The sequence below is a fragment of the Candoia aspera genome, chromosome 8, assembly GCF_035149785.1.
Source record: "Candoia aspera isolate rCanAsp1 chromosome 8, rCanAsp1.hap2, whole genome shotgun sequence".
Classification (NCBI taxonomy): Eukaryota; Metazoa; Chordata; class Lepidosauria; order Squamata; family Boidae; genus Candoia; species Candoia aspera.
Window position 1 is genome coordinate 22,241,745 of NC_086160.1, and position 26,507 is coordinate 22,268,251.

At 40.6% G+C, this 26,507-nt stretch overlaps 1 protein-coding gene across 1 annotated transcript; it reads right to left on the reverse strand.

Moving 5' to 3' along the window:
- Window positions 1-1,395: 1,395 nt before the first annotated feature.
- On the reverse strand, window positions 1,396-24,671 carry LOC134502349 (cytochrome P450 4V2). Its single transcript, XM_063310676.1, has 11 exons — window positions 24,447-24,671; window positions 20,181-20,293; window positions 14,289-14,374; window positions 12,974-13,164; window positions 10,645-10,714; window positions 9,329-9,455; window positions 8,002-8,190; window positions 5,459-5,561; window positions 4,435-4,569; window positions 4,169-4,348; window positions 1,396-1,993 (listed from the first exon to the last, which is right to left on the reverse strand). The coding sequence occupies exons 1-11, from the start codon at window positions 24,640-24,642 to the stop codon at window positions 1,821-1,823; spliced, it is 1,563 nt and encodes a 520-aa protein (XP_063166746.1). The 5' UTR covers window positions 24,643-24,671; the 3' UTR covers window positions 1,396-1,820.
- Window positions 24,672-26,507: the final 1,836 nt, after the last annotated feature.

Sequence of the window (26,507 nt, forward strand, 5' to 3'; positions counted from 1 at the left end):
TGATCAGAGCAGCTTTGGGTGTTCTGAGGGATGGTGTGCTAAGCTGTGCGGAGTGAAAGCTGCAAGTGATGTGTCCCTTGTGGGTAAACGAGTGACTACTTCTTCCTGAGTAAGCAGAGACTGAAAAACAAATACAAAGCCACAGTGGTTTGAGGGAGCACAACTCACAGAATGAGTCAATAGAGCGAGCAGGAGTTTGCTTGAGGAATTTGGTAGGGTGTGTAAGGGGGATTTCTAACAAATTTTCCTTTTGGCTAAAGGTTTTTACTTGTTTAACCTGAAATTGTGAGAAAGAACAAGAAGAAATAAAGCTATTCTGCTGCTGTTCTTCAAAGAACAGAACAAACATTAAACAAACAAAAGAGGTCTGCAATTTTGATTTCCAGTGGTTGCAACATGTTCATCTCCCTGCCTGAAAACAACCCAGCATATATTTGCAGCAAACGCAAGTTCACAGTAATCCTAGAAGAAAAAGGCAATAGTTCAGATGATGAGAAAGGACAGAATTTATCAGCTTGGGAACAACCCAAAGGAAGGTACAATGCAGAGGATCAAATCACCAACTAACCTTCTCTTGGAGATGGGACATAACAAGTATTGTTGGATAATGAACATGGAATACGCCACAGACCAGTCTTTCTCAATCTTGGCAACTTTAAGATGTCTGGTCTTCAACTCCCAGAATTCCCCAGCCAGCATGGGGAATGAGAAAGAATGGTTTTTCAGCCATTCCAGCCCAAAACCATTTGAGCAGGAGAACTTTACTTTTTCTAGCAAGTAATGATCAAGGCTCTTTCATAAAAGTATTCAGGATTGAGGCACATAATAAATATTAAGAATCCAATGGCAACTTTAAAAAACTATCACCTTTATTGCAGCACTTTTACCAGTTTTGCTATAGCACCAGTTATATTTTTGGAAAAATCGTTTTACATAATTGTTCATGAATCAGATTTAATGCATACATTGCTCCTGTAATACAGCATACAACTTTTCCATGGGCTCAGCCAAGGCCATGCATAAATTTTGCTAAATGCAAGATGGTTCATGTGTGTTACCTTCTGACAGACAAAGAACTTAAGAGTGCCTATTATACCCAAATTCATTACAAGCAGAAAATGGAGACATACTGTAGACTGTTCCTTTGTAAATGGTGTTTGGAGACATGTTGTCCCACAATCAAGAAGGAATATTGAGCCTCAAGATTGTGTTTTATAGTTCTTTCCTCCAATACTGTATCCAATCTCCTTTTAATGCCATCCAAGTTAGTGACCATCATGTCTTGTGGTAAGGAAATCTACAAATTACATCCTGTGTGAACAAGTGTTCTCTTCTACCTGTTCTACATTGGTTCCAGCACAAATCCTTGAGAAACTCCACTTCTTATTCACTCCATTGAGAAAATTCCCCATTTATTCCTACTCTTTGCTTTCTGTTTTTAACCAATTATCAATCCATAATGGGACATGGCCATTAGCAGGACTGCTAAGCTCAATCATGAACCTTTGATGAGAAACTGCATGAACAGAACCGATAACCTAACATAGCAGTAGCAGGTTTAGCACTGCATGGTTGGCAATTTGTTTTACATTACATACCCTTATGTATATACTAATGTATAGTAAGTGCTGTATTTTATTTTGTTTTGGTTAACTATTTGAATATTGGTCAACAATCACAATAAAAACTATTTGATTCTAATTGTTTTCTAAAAGGAAGTTCCTTCCTTCATTGTAGATCATCCTGATCGCCCAGCCATCAAAATGCAGAGTTTTTATTGACGAAATGTTCTAGATGCACAATTCCTGTGGTTTCTTATACTAAGAGCTAAGAGTTGGCCTCTTTTTCAGCTGAATCCAGATGCCTTTGGTTGAACGAAGAATCAAGTCTCCAGCCATGCCAAGTTCTTCACGTTTCTGCTTAGTTTCAATCCAAAAATGTCGCAATATGGTTGCTAGAATTGTCTTTGTCTCTAGCAGAGCAAAGCGTTGACCTGCATGAGTTTCAAAAGGAATGGCATTAACAGTTCACTTTAGTGATAATAGATACTTGAGTAAGTCAACTGCAGCCAGGGTCTCAGATTCATTAACTAAGGCTGCACAACACATGAAACTCCAGAAATGGCTGAGCCAGAACATCTCATAGTCCAGCAAGTATGTCAAATAATGAGTGATACTAGAAGATGTATTCAAACCTTAATCAGCAGCTAGCATCATAATACAGATGTCAAATCAAAGCCATCACATTGGAGCAAGCAGTTATGATCAAGGGAAGTGGAGTGCACTACAGTAAACACACTGAAAATAGACTTTACGTTCTTCTAACATTCTCTTCAGCTCCCTCTCTCCACTATGGGACCTTCTTCTCAGAGGTTTGGTATTCCATCATATTACTGAATCTTGGGGGTTACACTGTCCTTTGTTTTCAAACACGTTGCAGTTTCTTGTAATCACTAAACTTGTAAAACTGTTAGTGAGAATAATCCATGCACTTGGGTTCTCATTAAGCAAGGTTAAATCATAACTATTCCCAATATATTAACATCATGGCAATGCAATTTGTTTAATGATAAAGGCCTCTGCTCCATGTACAGGTACAAAAGAAAAGAAAGGAGCAATTAACGCATGAATCTGTGATTTATAAAGAAATCATTCATGTTGCAGGAAATAGTGGTTGCTGGTTATACTTCAGCAATATAGTAACTCGTACCTAATTTTTTTTTTCCAATGCGAAATGCAAACTACTAAATTGCAACTGCCAGGTTTAAAAAAAATAACAAAAAGAGTATCTTTTTTATCTGTACATCACATGCAAATTTTTATCCTGAGCACAAGGAGAGGAAAGTAATATCATAAATATATGAATTAGAAGGAACATAGTAAGTTTTCTCCTATCTCTGTTTAGTGCAGGATTCCACCAAACAAGGCCTAAGAGGTGACTATCCAGCTTCATTTGAGAATTTCCACTGCAGGGATATCCAACACTGTTCTGAGCAGATGCTCCCCTATTTATCAACTTCCTATATGGGGACATACTTGAAGACATGCTTCCTAATATTCTGCCTTCTTTTATTTTAAATCCATTGGCCTTCGACCCGCTTTCAGTTTCAAAAGAAAACAGCTGTGCCAGTTCTCAAACATATCAGCCTTTTAGATATTTGTAGAGTACGTTCATTTCTGCCCTTAGTATTCTCTTTTGGAAGCTAAACATTAGTTGTCCTTTAACTGTTCCTCATATGGCTAGGTTTCCAGATCCTGCTCATCCTGGCAGCTTTCCTCTAAACTCACTTTAGCTTCTCCATACAGAAATTCTTTTAAAGTGGGATGCCTAGTTCTGGACACAGTGCTTTCAATAATGCATCACAGCATCAGTCATTTTAGCTTCTGCCTCATAGTAAAGGTAAAGGTTTCCCTTGACGTAAAGTCCAGTCGTGTCCGACTCTAGGGGGCGGTGCTCATCTCCATTTCTAAGCCGTTAGAGCCGGCGTTGTCCGTAGACCCGTCCGAGGTCATGTGGCTGGCACGACTACATGGAATGCCGTTACCTGCCCGCCGAAGCAGTACCTATTGATCTATTCACATTTGCATGTTTTCGAACTGCTAGGTGAGCAGGAGCTGGGACTAGCAACGGGAGCTCAGCCCGTCGCGTGGCTTCGAACCGCCGACCTTCCGATCGGCAAGCTCAGCAGCGCAGCGGTTTAACAGAGGATGTCCACTAGCATGCCTAGATCCTTCTCACATGCACTGTTACCAAGCTGAATTCCTCAAATGTCTCCTTATGAGCTTGGGTTTTCTCTACATTGACATGGGACCTTACACTTGTTACAGTTAAACCTCACCCTGTTGGATTCAGCCCAGGGTTCAGGCCTGTGATTTTAACTTGTGAATTCCTCTTCCAAATTGGATAAGCATCCTTTCCTTCCCTTCCCATCCCATTCACTATGTCATTTATAAAGATGCTGAATAGCACTGAGCCGGGAAGAAGCCTTGGAAGATCCTTCTTGATACTTCCTTCCAAGAAAGCAAAAAATGAAATTTCTGAAGTGACACTTCTAGGGGTTGCTCCAAGTCTAAATATAACACCTTATTTTGAAAGATTTTTGCACCATTACAGGACCTATCATTCTTCAGAGAACCAAGGGATATACCACTCCGTTCTGTATACATACCAATGCAATTCCTGGGCCCAGCAGAAAAAGGGACATAAGAATATGGGTGTTGTCCAATTGAGTTCTCAGGAAAAAAACGCTCAGGTCTGAATTCCTCTGGCTCTGGGAAATTGTTAGGGTCTCTGTGCAATGTGTAAGTCAAGATTAGGACATCAGTCCCTTTTGGTATCTTAAACCCTCCTGCCAAAGAAGAGCAAATATTTGTCAACACAAGACAAACCCCAATAGCACCATACATCTCCCTACAACCTGTATGGATGACCTACTGATATAGCAATCCTCGTTTAGAACACGGCCAATAAGTGGAACAGAAGGGAAAAGACGAAGCACTTCCTTAATGACACATTCCAGATATCGCAGTTTCTTCAGATCATCCATTGTGATGTGATGGTCAGAACTACCTGATAAAATAGCAAAGGTATGTTGGCTTAGTAAGTTAATCTTTAGAGAAGAGATATTAGCTTGCATAGAAAAGCATTAGCATGCTTATGGTGGAGCAGCTTTAGCTGCCAATATGTGTCAGAACTGACTGGTCATGTCCTTTCCGTTAGCAGGGAATGCTGCCTGTGGCACAAGTACAATTGAGATTGGTAACCTAGTTTAGTCATGGTTTCTATCTGTTTAAAAAGTAGTAGGTGAAATCCTTGTTTGACCAAAGTAATGACGAGGAGCAGAAATCAACATCTATGGGTCAATCTAGTGAAGATCATAATATATGGAAGATTGTGTCTTGGAATGTAAGAGAAGTGAAAGATAAAGAGGATGAATTGAAAACAAAATGTGAAAGAAATAAAAATAAATACGTTGTGTATTTTTGAAACTAAAAGAAGGGGCGAGTTTGTAATAGTTCTGACCAAAAGGGGTCTGATCTTGTGGAGTAGAACTGATGAATATACCTCAAGAAGTAGAGGTATAGGCTTAATTATGAATGAAAAGGGTAAAGGCAGAAAGTATGAATTGGTATCACCTAGTGTGTTGCCTCATTGGCTAATAAACTGATGTTTTGCACTTTTGTTTGTTTGTTATTAAGATAATTAGCTGCTAACCTTTCCAGAGATGCCTCCTCTTAAAGAAAATCAGTGGGACTGACATCAATGGGTAAAAGGCAGAATATTTATGAATGATCAAGATTGCTTTCTAAATGTCAGCTATGAGAATGCCTTATGCCTCTGAAATAAGGACTTCCTCTGGAAGGAAGAGGTAATGTTTCTGACTGATTACACAGAATTTATATGAATTCTATACTATCCCGGGGTTATACCAAAATGCCCAGAGGAAAGAAACATTTACCAAAAACTTCATCCAATTCACTGTGAACTTTTCTTTGGATTTCTGGATGACGTGCAAGCAAGTAAATAGCCCAGTTCAAGGCAGCAGCAGTGGTATCATGACCCTAGGAGGAGAAATTTCAAACTATAAGCCTTTATGAAAGGTTTCTTAACTTGGCATCTTCTCAATGAGTAATAATTACAATTACCAACTGCAACAGCTGATGGCTATGCTGGTCGGAAACTGCTGAAGTTGTCACCCTGATTCATCTCAATATTATTAGGTCAAGAAAGTCTGTATAATTGTATGCCAGTTGATGCAATTCAGCCAAAGTCAGCGAGAGTTAGGCACACAATTATCTCCCTGAAATCATTGAGCATCAAAATACTTAGCTCTGGAAGGACTGTCCACAATACTTTTGCTTTTAAACAGTAATGTTGGAAGGAGGACATGAAATTACAGTGCAAAAAAAAATCATGGAAGAAACCTGTGACTCAACAGTCAAGCCCCAGAATGTAAAGGGGGAGAAAAGGGACAGATAGCTTGATACATAATGATTAAAAGGAATTACAGATAGTCCTTGCTTAACGAACACAGTGGAGACCAGAATTTCAGTTACTAAGCAAAGCAGTCATTAAGTAAATCCGACCAGATTTTACGATCTTTTTGCAATGGTCATTAAGCGGATCACTGTGGTCGTTAAGCAAATCATGTGATTCCCCATTGATTTTGCTTGCCAGAAGCTGACTGGGAAGATTGAAAATGGTGATCACGTGACCATAGAATGCTGTGACGGTCATAAATGCGAACCAGTTGCGAAGTGCCCAAATCATGACTACATGATCGCTGGGACGCTGGGACTGTCGTAAGTGTGAACACTGGTTATAAGTCGTTTTTTCTAGCACCACTGTAAGTCTGAACTAAATGAATCATCATTAAGTGAGGACCACCTGTAAATATTTTGCACCGTAAGTATATATTTGTCCAATAATGGACAAACTGAACATTAAGGCTGATGTCATAAAAGATTGCAGACAGCTGCCTTATTTGCTTCCCAAGAAGCCCGAAGCATCTTTCTACAATCTAATGTGAAGCACTGTGCAGCCCTGTTAGGTATGGTGCAGCCCTTCAACAAGTCCTTGTTTCGTTTTTCTTCTTTTTTGCTGTTTCTACTGGGAGGAGAAAGAAAGAACCACGTGAGAGTTCTCGATTGTGAGGCTGAGTTCTGTTTGAAAGAGAGAACATTGCATATCTATATATATGGAATTGGTTAATTTTATAAATGAGGTTCTGCATTTATATGCTCCTTCCATACATTTACCATTTTACCTTATTTTAGTTTTTTTTGTGTGTGTATTCTTTTCAATTTAGTACTACAAGTACCCTAATAATGTATTTGAAGGTTGTGACATTAAATAGAAACCAACCAAGTAAATGTGGTTTGGGGAATTCAAAAATCAGGACCAATAAATGAGATACCTTAAATATTTAACACTGTAATTAGTGTCACTTGCATAATCCCACTTGTTGTCTTTAAAATGACTGAAGGGGTAGAAATTTTAAGTGGGGGCTGAAGTTAAATTTTCTGGGGAGGCTGAAAGTCACCATAGCTGAGGAAAGGAGACAAAGTGGATGATGCCAAGTCCATTCTCACACAGATTTGGGGGGTTTTTTGGTTTGCTTCTTCTTGGCTTTTTTCACCTAAATAAAGAGAGCCAGTCTGGTCTAGTGGTTAAGGCTCCAGGCTAGAAACCAGGAGTCTATGAGTTCTAGTCCTGCCTTAGGCATGAAAGCCGGCTGGGTGACCTTGGGCCAGTCACTTTCTCTCAGCCCAACTTGGTTCAATGTAGACTAGCCTTCTCGTGGTACACCCCGGGCAATGTGACTTGTCACAGCTAAATATTCTACACATCTGGCTGCTGGACTCACAAGGATTTCCCAGCAAGAAAAAGCAGCATGAACACCGAACTGCTATGCCATACGATTAAAAAAAAAAAAAAAAACTAAATAAAAAGGCAGGAGGACAAGGTATGCTGACAATGTTTAGCAGTTGTGGTTGGAAGGAGCCCAGGAGCTACAAAATTGAAACTTGGTCAGGGGGAGGGACACACACAACCCTGGGACTCCGGTTTCCACGTCTGAAAAATTATCTCTTCTATGTCATTATTATTATCTTCAAAGTCCTCAGCCATAATGGGTGGGCCAGGTGGCTAAGATGGAAATACCGTAAATGCCATATAATGACTCTCCCTTCTGGGGAATTTCCTTCCTACAGAGATATAAAAGCCAAGCTAAAGCCTGTTTCTTCAGTTGATGTATAATCTTTAGTATTATGCATTTTTTTTTAAAAAAAAACTTGGTTTCTAGAAATATTAACTGCTGCAAGGGCATTTGCTAATAAGGCAGTACGTAAAATAAATATAGTGTTACCATATTACAACTGGTAGCCTGAGAGAAAATAATTAGTGGTCTTGCAGGGGAGAGCAGTGGCATTCAAAACAGACATTTTCTGATTTCCAGCAGTCTCTTCGCCATTCTGCTATTCCGTTCTGATCATTCTATACCTCAAACATAAATGTATCCACTTCTTCTCGAATATCGAGGTAGCCCAACTTCTTCCCATTTTCATCCCTGGCATCCAGAAGCATATCAAGGAAAGCTTTCCTCACTTTCTTATTTCTTTGCTCATTGCTGCTGGCACCATTTTGATGCTGCTCCTGTTGCTTAATTTCGCAAACTTTTTCTTCAATAACCTTAGATAGTTGGGAGAAAATACCATGTATTATATCTAATTCAAGGCATGCTCTGTGTAGATCCATGCAAAGGCAATTAGCAGTATCTGCCATTCCTTAAGAGAAGAATTATGCTTTCTGGTGGTAAATAGAAGAGAGATGCAACCACCAGCATCACACACACTTAGATGGGCATTTCCTTCCTACATAACATGTAGGATCAGACTCAAACTACAAATCAATTACTTTTTCTGTGAAACCAATGTGGACAGAACAATGCAGTGTGAAACTGGGTATCAGACATATAGATCTAGCAGGACCTCCTTGTTTCATTCATCAATATGTTGAAAAAACCTTGATAGAAGTTGGTACTGTAAGTTCCTTTAAATTTTGTGCCTGCTAAGGATTCAGAGAAAAATCTAACCCAAGAATTGACCATAAAATATTTATAAACATAAATGGAAGGGTAGGCAAAAGTACTAGGAAAATACTCAAGATCTCTTATATACCCACATATAGAGACTTTTCTGGTGGTGACAGAGCAGTAATAGCTAGGTTTACATAGGCTAAATTATTGGTCCATCAAGCACTAGATTCAAATCCTGACACAACCATAAAGAACAATAGGCCTCTGATGATTTGGTCATTATTTATCAACCCTGCAGCCTCTGTAAGGATAAAATAGGAAATCTCACAAAAAGCTGTTTTACTGGAGGAAGAGAAAGAAATATAATGAATCAGATGCAATGCCTCAGCACTGATGGTGCTTCACTGACAAATGTTCATACAGACCATTCCTTCAAAGCTGCTCCATCAAACAATCCTCCCCACCTCAACTCATGGTTTCTAAAAGCAAAAGTGCTGCATTGCTTTGTCTGCACTGCTTCTGGGATATCTCCCAGTATATCTAGGGAACTATTTGAAGGAGCTATTAGTGGAACAGGGAGAGAAAGCCTAGAAGTGACAAAAATCAGGCTGCTGCCTCTCTGTGAGAATCATATAGTCTCCATGGTGCAAAGCTTCTCATCAAGGTGAAATGAGGCTACCTCACACAAGGCTAAAACGAATGGCACATATGAATCTGAAAGAGGCATAATGGCAAAGCTGAATGGAAATAATTCCACATGCTGTTGACATGAAGAGGAATTCTGGAGCTTACTTTATCTGTAAAGCTATGAAGTATCTTCAGGTTCCTGTAATGTTCCCTTCCCTCTCTGGACATACTGTACAAAAGGTTGGGCCAAAGCCACGGTGACTTCTGTCTATGATGAATTAGATCGGACATCCTAGAATAACAAACCAGAAAGCTATAATACTTTTGTAGAAAGATGTATCAAGTGTAGTTAGTCATACTTTATTATGGTCAGTGACCAAAGTTGAATATCATTGTATGACAGAATAAAATCAACACACACACACACACGAGAGACAAAACTAAATTACCAAATTACTAAAACTATTAAGCCAATTACCAATCAATAAAACCAAAAGCAGTCATTGTAGAGAGAGAGCTGTGTTAGTCTACAGTAGCCAAAAATCAGGGGTTAGTCGCACCTTTTCAAACTAACGAATTTTATTAAAAAGCATAACTTTCTTGAACTCCAGCTCACTTCATCAGATACATGGAGTGGCTAAATTGATGAAATTGGAATGGGGAGGAAAGTGGGGAAAAGACATGGTGGTTATGTCGATGCAGGTTGTATGTGAGACAGATTACAAGTCCTGTATCAATTAACAATTGCAATGTGTTAAAAATCTACTGTGTCTGTAAAGACCTTCTGAGATACTCTGAAACCTTTTGATGTTCCACTCTCTCCTGCTCAATTGTGCTAGTGAAGTTTCTGTGCTCCAGAACAGCTACTTTGAAATCAAATATTGCTTTAACTTTATAAAGGCCACAGTGGAGAATATACGCAGGTTTCAGTTGTTGTGTTCTTCTTCCTTCTGAGGTTGCTTCTCTTCCACTAGATGTTTCTAGTGGAAACTAGAACATTTCCAAGCTAGGTAACATCATCAATGCATGGAAAAGTGGAGTTTTCTGGCTGTTTATATGCATTAATGATGTTACCTACCTCTGGAAATGAAACATCTTCAGAAGAGAAACCAGATCAGAGAACACCAAATGCTTAGCATGTAGAGTTTGTTATGCGAATATGTGGTATACTTTTTAGCTAAATGCTGAAGGTCTAATGTTGAACATCACTTAGCTGGCTTGGTCTTCTGCCATAATATTGTTTGCAGCAGTCAGTTGTCCATTAAGGTATCTGGCATATAGCTTGTTTATGATGCTCAACAGGCTGGTAAGTGGGTCATTTGAAGGAGCAGTTTTGTCTCATTTTTGTATAATCTCATAATCTAAGCTGTACAATCTATATGTGTAAACTAATTTGTTAGTACTGGGACTCACCAGTTGGACTTGCCTTCATTAATTTCTGACTGTGGTCCACTGGAGTAGATCACCATCTTTATACTCACCTGTGGACAGCTTTGATGTACTCTGCATTTTTGTCCTTTTGTGCACCAATATTTTTACCCATAGCTGTTTCTAGAGAGAAAAAAACCATGGAAGACTTTGGCCCAATTCACAATGCATATAAACCCATAACACAGGTTGTCTAGATTTGACTTGCTATCTCTTGTGAGTTCAGATAGCGAGTTCATAATCCTTAGGGTTTTGATTTAGAATGTTTATGGACCCAGGTAATTGTGGTTTATTCAATAAGGCATGGTTAAACAACTTGGGTTTAGAGTGATATGTGAACCCAGCTGCTGATTAAATTCATGACATTCACAGGCTTAGAGGGCTGAACTGATTTACTTCTGTATTTATTTCTAATAAATTCTACCTAAATTTAATTGAATACAGTGTGAAACACATAGTATTTGTGTTTGTTTTGCTGGTTTCTTTGAGCCATTTGAATTCTGCAGAGCTCCATTCAGAAAGAACTCTTGCCTCAGCCTGCTCCTGGTTTCTGAGCTGCAGGACCTGTAAAAGGAATGATGGCTGGATGGCTCTACAGTTCTTCCTCAGCAGTCCAGTCCAAGCAATCAGAACTGACAGTGGCAAGATTTTCTCCTCTTTTTTGGCAAAATATAAGAAATGTGCAAAGTGCCAGCCTGCTTGATCGCTTTACTTTTCCTTTCCTTTTTGTGTAGAGTTGGAGTGATGGAATTTTGCTGCTTAAACATAGAGGAGCAGTTATTTTCACTCCTCAGTATTTCAGGATCAATCTATCTGAAGGTGATCTTGGATCACTCTGAAATTGTTTCTAAGGGTTTAGAAGAGTGAAAATGGTGATGGTTTGGAAGTGCCCTCTCTGTTGATAATGCATGTCCATAGCAGATGGCTTTTCCATAGCAGATGGCTTTCTCTCCCTCCTGAACGCAACTGATTGTTTCTCTTTCTATGCACTGATATTTGAAATCTAATTCTAATTCAGTTTGTCATATTTCTATGCTACCCAACTCACAGATAACTTTGGATGGTTTCATAAAACAAAAATGCAATAACATGCAAAGAAAACACTACACAACGTAAAGTAAAACACAACCACCATGTGAGGGAAACTGTAAGAAACACAACATATCTCTATTTCTCTCACTACTAAAAGGGGACCCACCCAAATATCTACTCCAAACCACCTGGCCCCAGGTCTGGGAAACCAACCAGAATTTCAAAGATGCTTGAAAGCAGACAAGGCAGGAGCCATGTGGATCTTTGGGGGAATATGTTTCACTTGGTAGGTGAAGAGACAGAGAAGATTCACTTCCTGGGTCCCACTAGACACCCTTGTGTAAATGATGGGACCCGGATAAGGCCAATCCTAACAGAGAGATTAGGATGACAGAAACTACAGGAGACAGCAGGTCCTTCATACAGCTAGTCCTAAGCCATGCTGGGCTTTATAGGTAATAACCATCACCCTGAATTGTACCTGGAAGCCAAATGGCAACCAGTGCATCTCACATACCAGGGGTGTTACATGGCAGAGCATGGCTTGTCCATCAGTGCTTATGCTGCTACATTCTGGATTCTGTAGTTTCCGGCTGATCTTCAAGGCTAGACCCATACAGAACATGCTGCAGTAGTCCAGCTACGAGGTGACCAAAGTGTGAATGACTATGAGGAGGGCCTCTCACTCCAAGAATGGGTGCAACCGGCACACAAACTAAACCTGTAACAAAGGCCTCCCCAGCCCCAGCTGCCACTTGCTCCTCAAGCAGGAGCTGAGGGTCTGAGAAGACCTGCAAGTTGCACACAAGTCCTGAGAGGCACAGGGCAGTCCCACCCAGGACTAAAGGTGGAAAAGCTCCAGAACTGGAAGAACACCCAAGGCCACTCCGCCTTGCTAGGGTTGAACCTGAGCCTCCCCATCCAGGCTGATGATAGACCGCCAAGCTGATGGTTGACCTTTTCCAATGGTCTCATGTAGATCTTATACAGAGGTGTTAGAGTGTGGAGGCACAAACCAGAGGTTTCAGGCTTTCCTTCCCCTATCATTATCAACTGGAAATGGCTGCAGAGAAAGGAGCACCACCACAATACTGTGGCCTCCACTCACAGACCTGCAGCCGGTCCAGAACAATACCATGGTCAATGGTATCAAAACCCCATTTACGTTCCGCAGAAGAATGAATCATTTTTTAATGGAATAAAATAATCTGGGTCAATAGCAAAAAGTAGCTATCCTGTAGTCACTTATCACAATACATTTCATTCTGTAACATAAACAGATGGATTTTTAGACTTCAATTATTTCAGCTTTTTTATTTATAGCGCTACTAGATAATAATCAAAACTTACCACATATTATATCAAGGGTACATAATACAATGTATGAAATGCAATCAAATGGATCTTTGTCCAGGTGTTTTTCAAGTTTTTGAACGAGGATATCGGCATGTTCATTCATCACTTCAAGGAAATCTACTAAGATTGTGAAATGGAAGGTTGGTGTTAACATTTTTCGTCTGGAGTGCCATTTTTTCCCACTGCTGCAAAACAAAGAATTAAAAATAATATGCCTATGCCAACTAAACCTTTCTTCCACAATATTGTGACAGACAGACACACACACAGAGACCTAAAACAATCTCCCCTATCTGGGGTGTTGTCAGATGGGTGAATTTCAGGTCCCAGATTTCTTAGCAATGGCCATGCAGGCTGAGGAATTCTGGGGAAGTCTACACATATGGAGCACCTCCAGGTTTGAGAAGGCGGTTTCTGGAGTCTTTACTGCAATATAACAGCTTTCAGAACTCTGGACTCATACTTCTATTCTCAAAGCTTCAACAAAGAGTTTAGAAAGGACTCACTTCTGTTGTAGATTAACTGCAGTGCTGTGCTATGTAATCTCAACAAGTGGTAGTTATTAGCAACTAAGAGAGAAATCCAACTGGGTGCTGGTTAAAGTCCACCCATGCACTGAATCTTGATTCTGTTCTCATCATTCCTTCATCCTTTAGTCTCTTCAAACATATTCTGATCACAATGACTTAATGTGATGTATAATCTTAGCAGTAAATCATGGCTTAGGGCAATACATGAACCCAGCCGCTTTGTCCTTCAATCAGTTTTCTATTTATTTTTATATTTTCAATTTGAAGTCCCTCTCTCAGAGGAACCATGACTAAAACAACCACAACTATTTTGTCTTCAGTATATCAGGACTAACTCATGAAACTCAGGACTTATTCACACAAATCAAAACCAGATCAAAATATAGACTTCCTTCATAAAACCCAACAGGGCCAGACATTGAATAAGCAGAAAAAGAACTTGGTAGCTGCTCACTGGTCCAGTATCTCAAGCCCACACATCTGTATAGCTTCACATCCAAAAAGGTATCTGTACACACATACCACTATGCATGCTTGGAGGCCATTTTGATACATTAAACAGGTTGTATGGGGACTTGAGATGAATTACAAATACAGCAATATCAGATCTAGCTCCCTCTTCCCCCTTTTGCTATTGTGTTTACATCTTCAGGCAGACATAAAGAACAGGGGTAATAGCTCAGTCAGGTCTTAAGTGTCCAACAAGACTGTGGTCCACCACATGGGTCAAACACGTGCTTTAATCTACTGCAAAACAATTGAGTTGCATTTTGCCTCACCTTGTTAGAAGTCCTGTGCCTAGCCAAGGCTGAAGAAATTGGTAGAGATAAGACTTCTTGATAAATGTTGAGCTACGCAAGATAACCTGCCAGTGGAAAACACACTTGTATTGTAACTTTAAAATAAAGAGGAATTAATATGTTCTTCTTTGTTCTTCTTTATATTATGGTGCAATGGGACAGAAAATCAAAATTCTGCATTGATAACCCAAAATCTGGCAACTTGAACCAAATTCTGCAATCTGTATTCATTAGGCAAATCAAATAAGTTCCATGTTAATTGTTTTAAGTAGGTTGCTCTTCTTTAATCCTGTAAACATATAGTTACTGAAACTACTGAAACTGTGTTTGTCTTTCTAACAGCTACACCACACTACAGATTCATGTTCAGCCTGTGATCATCTACTATTCCAAAACCTTTTTCACAAGACCATTACCAAGGCAGGTATATATATCCTATATCTACCTGATTTCTGGTTTGCAACTATCTATGTAAAATTTCATTTGTTTTCAAAATCAGTTTTAATTTTATTTCTGTTTTCTGCATTAAACTATATAAAGCAAAGTCAGGGCATTAGCTACACCACTCAATTTTGTGCTATTTGCAAATATGATGGGCATTTCTTATACCTACTCAACAAAATCATTAACAAAAATGTTGAAAAGTACAGTCAGAATATCAGATTTTCTGCAGTCTGATGATATATGTATATATTTTTAGACAGCTATGCATCCACTCAGTTGTAATGCCATCCACTGGCTCATCACAATGTCAAGGAGTACTTTGTCAAATGCTTTGCTTGAGTCTGTAGCATTTTCACAATCTACTAAACAGGACACCTAATAAAATTAAATAAGATTAGTCTGACAAGGCTAATTCTTCACATTTTTAAAAAAATAACTTTATTAATTTTCAAAGTATAGTTAAAACACAAAATATAGATTATAGATAAGACATACAGAACTAAAGAAAAAAAAACTAAAAAAATACAGAATTAGAGAGAAGACAAAAAAAGAAAGTGTCTTCCGACCTTCGCCAATACAGATATAAATGCATTTACAAATATAATCTCTTGCCATTAGTTAAACCTTAATAACATTATTTCTATCAAATCAGATCATTTAATCATCAAAACCCAAAATCAAAACTTCATTTTTTTCTGACACAAGCAAATAGTCTAAAAGTTGTTGCCAAGTGGAAACAAATCCAGAAATGATATTTTCTCTTATCAACGCTGTTAACTTGGCCATTTGAGCCAGTTCCATCAATTTAATCATCCATTCCTCCACTGTAGGAAAGGCTAATTCTTCACATGTTAACTTCAGGTAATCACTGGATTGTTTCCAAGATGCTTATTGATTTGTGCTCTAGAATCCTTCCATATACTGATGCCCCTCTGATTGGTCTGTATTGCTCTGATTCTCCTTCTATCAAATAGGGACTACATTAACTACATGTATCTATTTTCCAGTGCTTCTCAAAAATAATGACTTCAGGTAGAGCTAGAACATTTGCACGTTCCTTAAATATCCTTGTATTCAAGGATCTGTCTGGTCCAGGATATCTGAACTCATTCAAGATCAGCAGTATCCGTTGGCTATGCTTCTATCAAGATATAACCCTGCTGTGATTCTGCTTGCTACACCTAACAAGAGAAGACAGGTGCAAATAATTCAGCAGTAGTGTATTGTTTGGCAGTTCAACCAGCTAGAAGAGAAAGAGGCTAACAAGTTTTGACAGCAAGGAAAATACCCAGCATATGGGCTAGAAGAGAACTGAGGCTTGAAAAACAAAGAGAAGGAAAACTGGATTCAGATGGCTCAGGCAGGAGGAGATTCAGACCAGGAAAACAGATCAAATAACCAAAAAGAGAATTAGATAAATTGCTAAATTGAGACTTTTGCCTTAAGCATTTTGCAAGAGAGGAAGAAAGTTGATGAGTTTCAATATGTCCTGTGTTCTTGAAATGTACTGTAACTTTAACGTGACTGCTCTCTTGTGGTGTGCAAACTGCTATCTCTGTGCAAACCTTTCCGCAGGACATAAGGAGATTCATCCCACTGAGTTCAATAGCTTACTCTTTTACCTGGAGTCATCTGCAGGGGCAGCAAATAACAAAAGCAGTATTGAGCCAGTGCAATGCAAACTTTGCTCTTTTTTTACATGTGAGAGTGTGATGCATGTTTTGATGAAAGCACAGGTTCCTGCAGATGCCTCTACATACGTGCATCTGTGTGATACTGTGCTTTTTGGTTACTGTTTGTTCTAATGCAGGTAGTAAACTACACTGTTCTTATCTGTCATAGGTACAGGTTGGATATTTTCTTATTGGATGCTTGTGGGGGTGGGCAAGGGGAAATCAGTCCTTGGACCCTCCCTTGCTGGATAAAGACTTCCAGCAGGCTACTGTAAAGTGAATTAGACAGATGTTAGAGGGTTCGTGCTTCAGAATTCTGTGGGAGAATCAACTCTTCAAATACAGAAAAAAGATCTGTTTTCAAACCGTAGGTACCATGAGTTATCTCTTGTTTTACCTTCTATATATTTTCTCAAACTTTAACTAAACTTTTAGGCAGACACAATAATTCTGCTGTTTTCTATTTTCTGTAGTTAGTAGTCCATTCCATGTCTAGACCTTTTCTATAGTTCCCAAATTCTTCTGCTTTCTTCTTTGGGTTTCAAAATCCAAAGTGATATCAAGGTGGTAGCTGATCTTGGCAATATTATTTGTTTCCTCACAGTTAAGCAAGAAAGGATACCTAACAATGTGGGATACCATTGCAATGGCTTTTTAAATCCCTTATGCATTGACAAGTGTTGGAACAATGGATTACTGCATTGTAATAGAGCATTAACAGTGCATTGCTATTATTGCTAACAGTGAGATGCTAATAGTGGTCAGGTCAAGTCCAGAGATCCAGGAGATAAAAAGCAAGAGATTAGCTAATATACCGCTGTCACCAAAGTTGTTCCAGCAAGGCATTAGCCTTTTAAGTAGCCTTGAACATCCTAGTCCTATTCCATTCCCATCGAGGGACAGCTAAACATCTGCAGTTTTGATATTGCTGAGATCCAATCCTGCAAGACTTCAGCTGCCATCCTAATCCTTCTCTGGTGAGTGTCTCTTCGTTGGCCTTGCCAGTCTGACTCTCCACTCAATGCCTCCTACATTCTCAGAAACTGGAAGACCTTGCCTTCTATTATAGATCCAAATCCTCAGTGTTGGAGTCAGGAGCAATGGAATCTATATCCAGCTTTCCAGAGCTAGTGTTTGGTTCCTCAGCATCAGAGATGCTAGATTCCTCAACCTGGTCCTGGCCTGGCAAAAGCAATGCTTATCCCAAAAGGGAGTAACGTGATGGGTGCGTATGTATACATGCTGGCTGTGTTTACTCAACTTATTTATCCATGGTTAACAGTTTGCTTTGGAAGGGGTTCAAATCTCTCCTGAAGAAGTAGTTTCACAGCATGGGTGTGGTACTTCATCTTCAATGATTACTGGATTCACAGGAGGTATCTATGGCAAGGAGGAGTTTTGTGCAGTTTCAGCTCATGCACTAGTTGCAAACATTCTTAAGCTGATTGGTTATCCATCTTTTGGTGACTTTCGGCTGATTATTGTGATTAATTTTATATGTAACTAACCTTTAACTATTTACTATTGTGATTATCTTTATAAGGTACTGTTTACCATGGATTACATTTAAACAACTGGTGTTAGCCCTCAAATACCTAAGTTTAAGGCCTATTTGAGGTATTATTTCATCTGTTACAAACCAGCCCATCTATTAGGGTGAGATCCTTCTGAAGATGCTGTTGATGTCGGAAGCTAGTTTATCTGAAACCTAAGATGAACATCTGGCAACACACCCAGGCTGTGGAATGCACTTCTTTGGGAATTGCTTGTCCCACCCATTTTCTCCTCTTTGGGAGCCCAATCAAGATGCATCTCTTTTCCTTGGGTCTTAATAGTTTATTGATGTCAGCAGTATTTCTAATTTATATTGCTGAATGTTTACTTTTCTACTGCATTCTATTTGCTCTCAACCACTTTGAGTAATAAAGCTGGGTAAAAAGCAGGCTATAAGCAATAAAATTATTTCTACCACTGCCCCAATTTATTAAAGTTATGTGATACTCTGAATCATACACTAAACATATGGGCTGGGTTTGCAAACACAGTAAGAGCAAAGATTAGTTAATTCATGATTCAGGGTCTAGTATGAGCATATTCTCTACATTCTCCCTTAGACTTATGCATAGCTTCTGGATAACACTAGACAACCCACTTTTTATTCCATCATGTAAAGAGGCTTGGTTGGTGAGAACCTGAGATACCGGCTTTTTCATGGCAGCACAGAAGATAGTGGGATCATGCACTATCTCGAAGGTTATTACTTATACCTTGACATGACTCTAACTTTAAGGCCACATCATGCATTGGATTTTTTATATGCACACTCAGGTTGCTTTTAATAATGGAAAATCGGAATGCAAAAAACATGTTTACAGTGTCAAGAGAATGAGTATCCTTAAGCATTCAGTCATGGGGATGTACGAGAGCCAGTTTGGTCTAGCTCTGTATGAGAGCCAGTTTGGTCTAGTGGTTAAGGTGCTGAGGTAGAAACCAGGAGACTGTGAGTTCTAGTCCTGCCTTAGGCATGAAAGCCGGCTGGGTGACCTTGGGCCAGTCCCTCTCTCTCAGCCCAACTTGGTGCAATGTAGACTAGCCTCCTCGTGGTGCACCCTGGGCAACATGACTTGTCACGGCTAAATAGTCTACACATCTGACTGCTGGATCTCACAAGGATCTCCCAGCAAGAAAAAGCAGCATGAACACCAAACTGCTATGCCATATGAAAAAAAAAATGGGGATGTATTAGATAGTCCCACTATCATAACCATTCTCCCCACCACTCTTTACTGGCAGTCACATATATGCATTCCTGCCAACTTTATGTTTAGTGTACATAATAATAGATGACAGAGCCAGTTTGGTGTAATAGTTAAGGGCACCAAGCTAGAAACCATGTGAACATGAGTCCCACCTCAGGCACGAAGCCAGCTGGGTGACCTTGGGCCAGTCACTCTCTCTCAGCCTTAGGAAGGAGGCAATGGCAAACCACTTCCTAAAAACTTTGCCAAGAAAACTGCAGGGACTAGTCCAGGAAGTCAACGCTGACTTGAAGGAACAACAACAAAAAAAGATGAAGAGCCAGCTCCCCCATACAATGGCCCAACCCCAACCTTCTTTATGAAATGTTATGCAAGGGACATCTCATTTCTGTCATCTTGAGAGTCACCCCAGGCTTTATGGCTTATGCCAAAGGCTGCACTGTTGGGTGGAGACCAGAACTTTATTTTCAATCGATGTCATTTATTTTACTATATTATTATTTGTAGTATAAAGTAAGATATTTAGTTTTGCTATTATGTAGTAACAACATTACCAAAACAAATAAACAAAATCCCATGCAGTTTATTTCGGAGGATGTTATTGGCCATTTAACCTCAGATCATCCAATATGTCTGTCTTATATCAATTTCAGAAGTGTTAAATGACTCTTAGTGGACTGATATCACAAGTTTTAAAAAACACAGAAGTTACAATGTAGAAACATCCACAGAGTTTCATGCTATTTCTGTGTTCTTTGCACTGTTAAGAATGCCCCCCCCATGCTAACCCACTTACCTATTAAATACAATTGCGTCTGAAGAAGGACAGATAGGATTCCAACAATAAACCTCTAAACAGAGACTTGGCAGGATATTTCCACTGGGGGATTGTCAAAAAATTCAAAGGTGAGAATGGCATCATTCTCACCTGTAGACTCCCCCAAGACTTAGAAACATCCTGCATATCCATTAAGAATGAAAATTCAGGGACTCACCTCTACGGTGTCTTGGTGATATAAGATTATATAAGGTAATGGTCCTATCCAAAACTTTAGCAATTGTACATAGCGAAATTCCTCCGAATACTGAATTATCTGTTTAAGGAAACCTGGAAAACATACATCCAGTTTACAAATGAGAAGTACACATTTGTTCTGACTTTTTGATCCTCAGAAGACAAAAACAACATTTTTAGGGCTATATATGAGTACTTTTCTTGAAAATCGTATCTTACTGGCTTCGCTAACTCAAACAAAACCACCCTGAAGTATCTGCTTTCCTGTTCTCCAAACATATTCCTTGATCTTAACACACTTCGTTGTGCGAGATGTTCACTTACAAATTGCCGCAAACTTTACTTCATAACAACTGTGTTTTAATGTCATTCTTAAGTATGGTTAACTTAGCCACAGTTTACGTGATACACTGAACCTCAATTTACAAAATATGTACAACAATGCTATAGGGCTCTACTTGGGTGAAGCCCAATAGAACATAGAGGATTTGTCTGAAACTGAGAGAATTGCTTAGAATAACTTTGCAATTTTTACTTTTCCTTGCAGATTACATTCAGAGAGAAGCCTGGTTCCCAGTCAAACTGTTTCTTTAGGTTAGAGAGCTTGTTGAGAAAAAGCTCACAATGACTGTGTACTGTAATGTAGTCCGTTATTAATATTATCAATCAGAATCGAAAATAGCTTGGATTTCCAATCAATATTAATTTTCACAAATTTTTATTGCAAAACAGAGCTACTTGCACAACAGTGTGAAACAGCCTCACAGCTGGCAGCATCTCTCATTCAAGTGCTTTGTGATCCCACCAAGTGAGCAGGGCAGCTTCTTTTGTAGTTCTCAACCTGTGGTTTAAATTTTGTCACTTATTGTTTTTATTGAGTTTTCAACATAAGATGCTTTTGAGTCTTGGCAATGACAGAAGTTTAAGAAATAGGTAGATTTATCCAAATACCAATATTTGGGTGTTCTAATAAGTAAATCTATTTATCTGGATAAGTAATACTTTTTTAAACTTGATTCTAGGAAATAATATATATAATAATGTAATCTGGGGAAATCATCTAAGAGCTGCTTTTCTTTTTCTTCTCTTTCTTTGCTGACCAGGAATCTTTCTTTCCTTTATCTTTTTCTCACTTGTTTCCTCCTTTTCTTCTCTCTCCTTGCCCGGCACAGCCTGCCTGCCTACCTGCTTCCCTTCCCTTCTCTCCCCTTCCCTTCCCTTCCCTCCCCTTCCTTCCAGAAAGGGGAGGGAAACCATGCAGCATATGGTGGCTCTTACCCTGAAGGAGACAACATGGATTTTATATTTTATTTTTTAAAAGGGGGGGGCAGGAAGTAATGGTCTGCTAGCCAGCTAATTACAAAGGAGGCTGAGATGTTGTCCAAGGTAGAACCTTTCTAGCAAACTGGACCTTGCTTTGATTTGCACCAGTTTGCTACATAAGCTATGTTCATGATTCAGGACAGACACTGATAAGCATGTCATGAAAAATTGGGCATATAAAGGTGTCATTATCTACTGAGGCATTGTTAAATAATATACTTCAAGTGAAATCTGAATGCTTTATTCTACTAATTAAATAAACTGGCTTCAAAAATATAAGTTAAATTCTAGCTTTAAAAAAGCAAGATCCTTGATCCTAATACATATTGCTCTTCTGGTCTCCAAGTAGCATTAGTGACCTAGATGCAAAATCTTTACAGGTCAAGCTGCAGGCCTGGCTAGGGGCTGCTAACATCTAAAGAGAGGAATGAGGAATCTTCAGGAAAGACAACCCACTTTAGATCAACACTTGTTGGGAAAATATACAAGCCCACCAAGGTCAGCTTTGTTGGCAGCTTTTATTGACTTTAAAGCACCTTTTGATTTCATTTCTAGAGTTAGATTGTGGCATAAATTGAACAGTTCTGTTGATCTACGTATACCAGTGCTTATACAAAAGCTATATAATAATACATCTTTACCTGTAAGAAGCAATCCCTTTGATCTGTTAATGACCCTTTTAGGGGGAGATGGGCGGTGATAGAAATGTGAAAAATAAATAAATAAATAAATAAAAACCTATAAAGGGATGAAACAAGGCTGCATCCTGACTATTCAATTTTTATATGAATAAAAATTCATATAATAACTGGATTATTCTGATTTCCACCCTTCCTCAGCACATTCCTATTCTGTTATACCCTGATGACTCAGTACAGCTGTCAAAAACTGCTACACTGATGAGAAAGGCTTAAGTGCCCTGCCCTCCTCTTGTAGGCAGGAATGTTTTATCTGTCAGTCCCACAAGGTAGACCAGGCTAGAAAAGCAACCCTATAGGAAGACTAGAACTACATGTTATTGATATATTGCTATATATTATAAAAACAGAATCTTGCAAGTCTGATTGTGCTCAATCTCCCTCCTTCTTATATCCCAGTGAATCAGGGAGGCATTTGCCTCACCCACTTCTGAAGATTGTCTTGCTTCCCAGAATTTAAAGAATGTTTCACCCCTCTCTACCTAGGTAACAGTTCTTGCATACTTTTGTCAAGGATCTCCCTTACCCTCTACATTACCAATTATAGGTCATGATGTCTTCTAAAAGACCATGCAAAACATGACAAAAATGAACCTGGTATACAGTATGCATGTAGATATCTTGCAGTTATCTTTAGTGCCTTAGGTTCTTCTAGACTACACTGCAGAAAATGCACAGAGAACCATTTCAATTACCTGCAGACATTCTACTCAGGAAAAGAATTCATCCCAGCTACCGTAAAATTCTTTGAGGCCAAAGCCCTTCCCCAACTTCTTTATGGGATCCTGGTTTGGTCTTTCCACAGCCTATACTCAACTGGAGAGAATTCAGTCAAATTTCTTACGAATTTTCTTATGAAAATGCCCTTCTGAAATACAAATTGTATCCTTGGTGCAGCTTTATGTTTAGAACCCAGTCTGATTAAGGTGGAGGAAGCTAGGGCTTAGTGCTCAAGGATTAAATTATGGTTAAAATTGTGTTTCCTTCCTGCAGGTTCAGCCCCTTTCATATTACATGACACTTTCCACAGTAAATGGCTAAGGCAAGATGAAGCAAAGCTATCAGCTGAAGGTCTGTCTCTCACCTTTCCTCTCTCTTGGACACAACAATGCCCTTTCTTCTGTAAAACACACTGACAGACAGATTCAAGTCTTCTTTCCAATTATTTTTTTTTTCCTGGAGGAATTGCGAATGTCATTCAATCAGCTAAATGTTTTATCTTTCATATTGATTCCAAAGTTCCATAGAGCTTTCTCATTAATGTTTCTCAATATGCGCCCTACATCTGTGCTACAGGGAAGTTTGAATGATACACCTTTAAATGAATGCATGTGTCCTTGTGGTTCCAAGAAGGTGGAGACACTATCACACTTTATTGTGCAACGGCTATACCAGGGTGGTGTTGTTTATTCGTTCAGTCACTTCCGACTCTTCGTGACTTCATGGACCGAGCTTCCTGTCGGTCGTCAACACGCCCAGCTCCCCCAAGGACGAGTCCATCACTTCTAGAATATCATCCACCCATCTTGCCCTTGGTCGGCCCCTCTTCCTTTTGCCTTCCACTCTCCCTAGCATCAGCAATACCAGGGTACACAGGCCAAAATCATTACTCCTCTCTATAAACAAAGCTAGAGAATCAGATTCCTCTCTCATGACTCTGCTAGAAACTAGATTTGGTGCCAGTCTGCAAAACTAGACTAAAAGTTAATACAGGAATATTATTACAATCTGTACTTTTGCTACCGTTACTGATTGATGTGGATATATGATTTAGGAAAACAAAGTGCTATAGCTGGAAGTCACCTTTGATTCCCTTCCTGCTCTGAACCTGGCTTCTGCCAATATTTCCTTGTGATGCTATAGAGATTTTTGAAAAAGTGCAGGTTGTTTTTATAACTGTCTTGAAGTCCTCACATCTTAAGGTTGCTAAGGTTGAGAAACACTGTGATAGACATACTGTACATCGTTCAGATGGTTCGTCTTCAACTTCTAATTCTATGGCGTTTGTAAGCTCTGCACTTTCTCTCCCATCTCCCACCCTAACGTCTTTCAAACCTCCCGCTTCTGTCGCAAGCGCCCTTCCCCAACAGTTCGGCGCCTGCTTCAGCTCCCCCGGAGCCCACCAGCCTAACGGAATGAGCCGCGCTGGGTCAGGGATGACCAGCGCCCGAGGCCGCCGCCGCTCGCAGAAAAGGGCGGGAAGCAGCGCGGTGGAAGGTCTTTACCTTCGGCGGTGTTATCCAGGAGCAGAGCGTTGCCCAGTATCGGATACCAGGGTCTGACCTCTGGGATGTCCTCCATCTCCTTCCACTTCCGATAGTTGCGGAACACCAAGAAGGAGACGGCGGCGGCCAACAGGATTACGACCGAGGCGGCCACAGCCGCCCACTCGGAAAGAAACATGCCGCTGTCCAGGGCCATCTGGTACCCAAACCGCCAGTCTGGCTGCGGTCTAGAAACGGATTGTTTTGCCGACGGGCGATAGCAGAAGAAGCTCGGAAGGCACCGCGGAGGGGAGGGAGGAAGTCCGGCGAAAAAAATAGGAAAATCCTCCGAGTTCTCTCGGTCGGCCGTGGAACTGCAGGGCTTTAGGCGGGACTCTGGAGAGCCTGCAGTTTATGTGGCCGAAAGCGGGCTGCGAGAAACGGATAAGGGGCGGGACGCAGGTGGGGTAGAGCCACGTTGCCACCGCCCTTCCAACGCCAACGCACACCCGTGTATTAACCCGCGCTGGAGTCCGCCAGGAAACGTCGCTCCACATGCCACTTCTCCTTCTATGGGCAGATGCGTCTTTTCTGCGTGGCCTGTGGCCAGAACGGGCCACTCATCATCTCCGGAGGGCAAGTAACTGTTAAAGATTCCTCCTTCTACTCCCAGCTCCTTGCAAATCCACCACGTGCCCGTGTTTTCCAGTTTCGGTTCACAACTGCTGCTTTCTAGCCGGAGCGTTTTAAGCCCTACAGAGTAGATGCTCTTCGAAGGTTTGTTCTCTTCTAGGAGCAGACCCAGCCAGTGTTGTCAGATGCCCAAAATTTTTGTAGCCCAACAAGCCCTTAAGAGGAGCTCAAACGTAGCCGCAAAAAACCGCAAAGGCCAAAAAACCTCCAGCAACTGATCTCCAAACCTCCTAACCCCCCAACCCTGGAGGAGCACGCACGGACCCTGAGCAAGGTGGAGAGTGTGCGCACACCTGCAAGCGGGGAGGCGTGCAAAGCGCGAGCCGGGGTTGTGGAAATGCGGCGGCAGAGCAGAAGGGGGCGAGAACTTTTGAGCGAGCGAGCGACTGTGTGTGCTGTGTGCGTGTGACTATAACACGCGAGGGAGCCGGAGCTACGAGGGAAGTTGGCTTTGGAGCAGCTGGCTGGGAAACGACGCCCTCTCAGTAGCCCCCTCCCCACCGGCATAAAAGAACGCTCGCGGGAGGGAGAGAGAAGGGGAAGCAGCTCCCCGCCTGCTTTGAGGGCGCGCGGGAGTGAAAAGAGAGCCTGTTTAAACGCACCCCGCCGCACCCTCGAGGCTATCGCCCCAAAACTACACCCCTTAAAAGTAGCCCAGAATAGCCAAAAAACCCGCAACCTGCAGACCCCCAAAATTTCCCACAACTGATCTCCGAAATTAGCCCAATTGGGCGGGAAAACCGCCCAACTCGCAACACTGGAGCCAGCTCCCACTGGCCTCAGGGCCTGGGCCACCCTCTCCCGTTGGTACTGTAGTTGGTTTCTGCCTGCCTGCTTAGCGGTCTCTAGGTCAGTGTTTCTGAACCTTGGCATGCTAGCTGAGGAATTCTGGGAATTGAAGTCCACACATCTTCAAGCTGCCAAGGTTGAGAAACCCTGCTCGAGGTGTATGCGTACTGTATATACATATACAAGCACATGCACATGCACAGCCATTGCAATACATTCAATGATTACCCACTATTCTCTCCCCTCGATTCAACTCCTACATCACCTAGGGGCACCCTTTGAGTCTCTGCCCTGGCTTTCCCACCCCCTGCCCAAATGCTACAAAACTTCCCTTCCCATCCCTTTATTTTTTTAACCTATTTATGTTGCCATGGAGGAACATTGCTACTTCATAAACTGAAACTACTGTATCTATTCTTTCTTGTTGCAAAGTTTCCATGATCCTACAAGGAAAGTCAAAATGAACAAACAGCCTTCTCTCCCCAATGCCTGGATTGATGTAGCACAAAGCAACTTTCTTGCCTTTGAGGGAAAAGAGCTTTTGCAGTTTTTCAGCAATTTCACTCTAAGAAATTGAGCACCAACTAGCACAAAGTGTTA

Bases quoted from the DNA above. Each gene is read 5' to 3' on its own strand.
- LOC134502349 (XM_063310676.1), bottom strand. From the start codon at position 24,642: ATGGCCCTGGACAGCGGCATGTTTCTTTCCGAGTGGGCGGCTGTGGCC. The intron at 20,294-24,446 runs GTAAAGACCTTC...TATGTTTTCCAG, and splicing joins CCTGGATAACACCGCCGAAG to GTTTCCTTAAACAGATAATT. The intron at 5,562-8,001 runs GTATAGAATGAT...TTCTCCTCCTAG, and splicing joins TGGATACATTTATGTTTGAG to GGTCATGATACCACTGCTGC.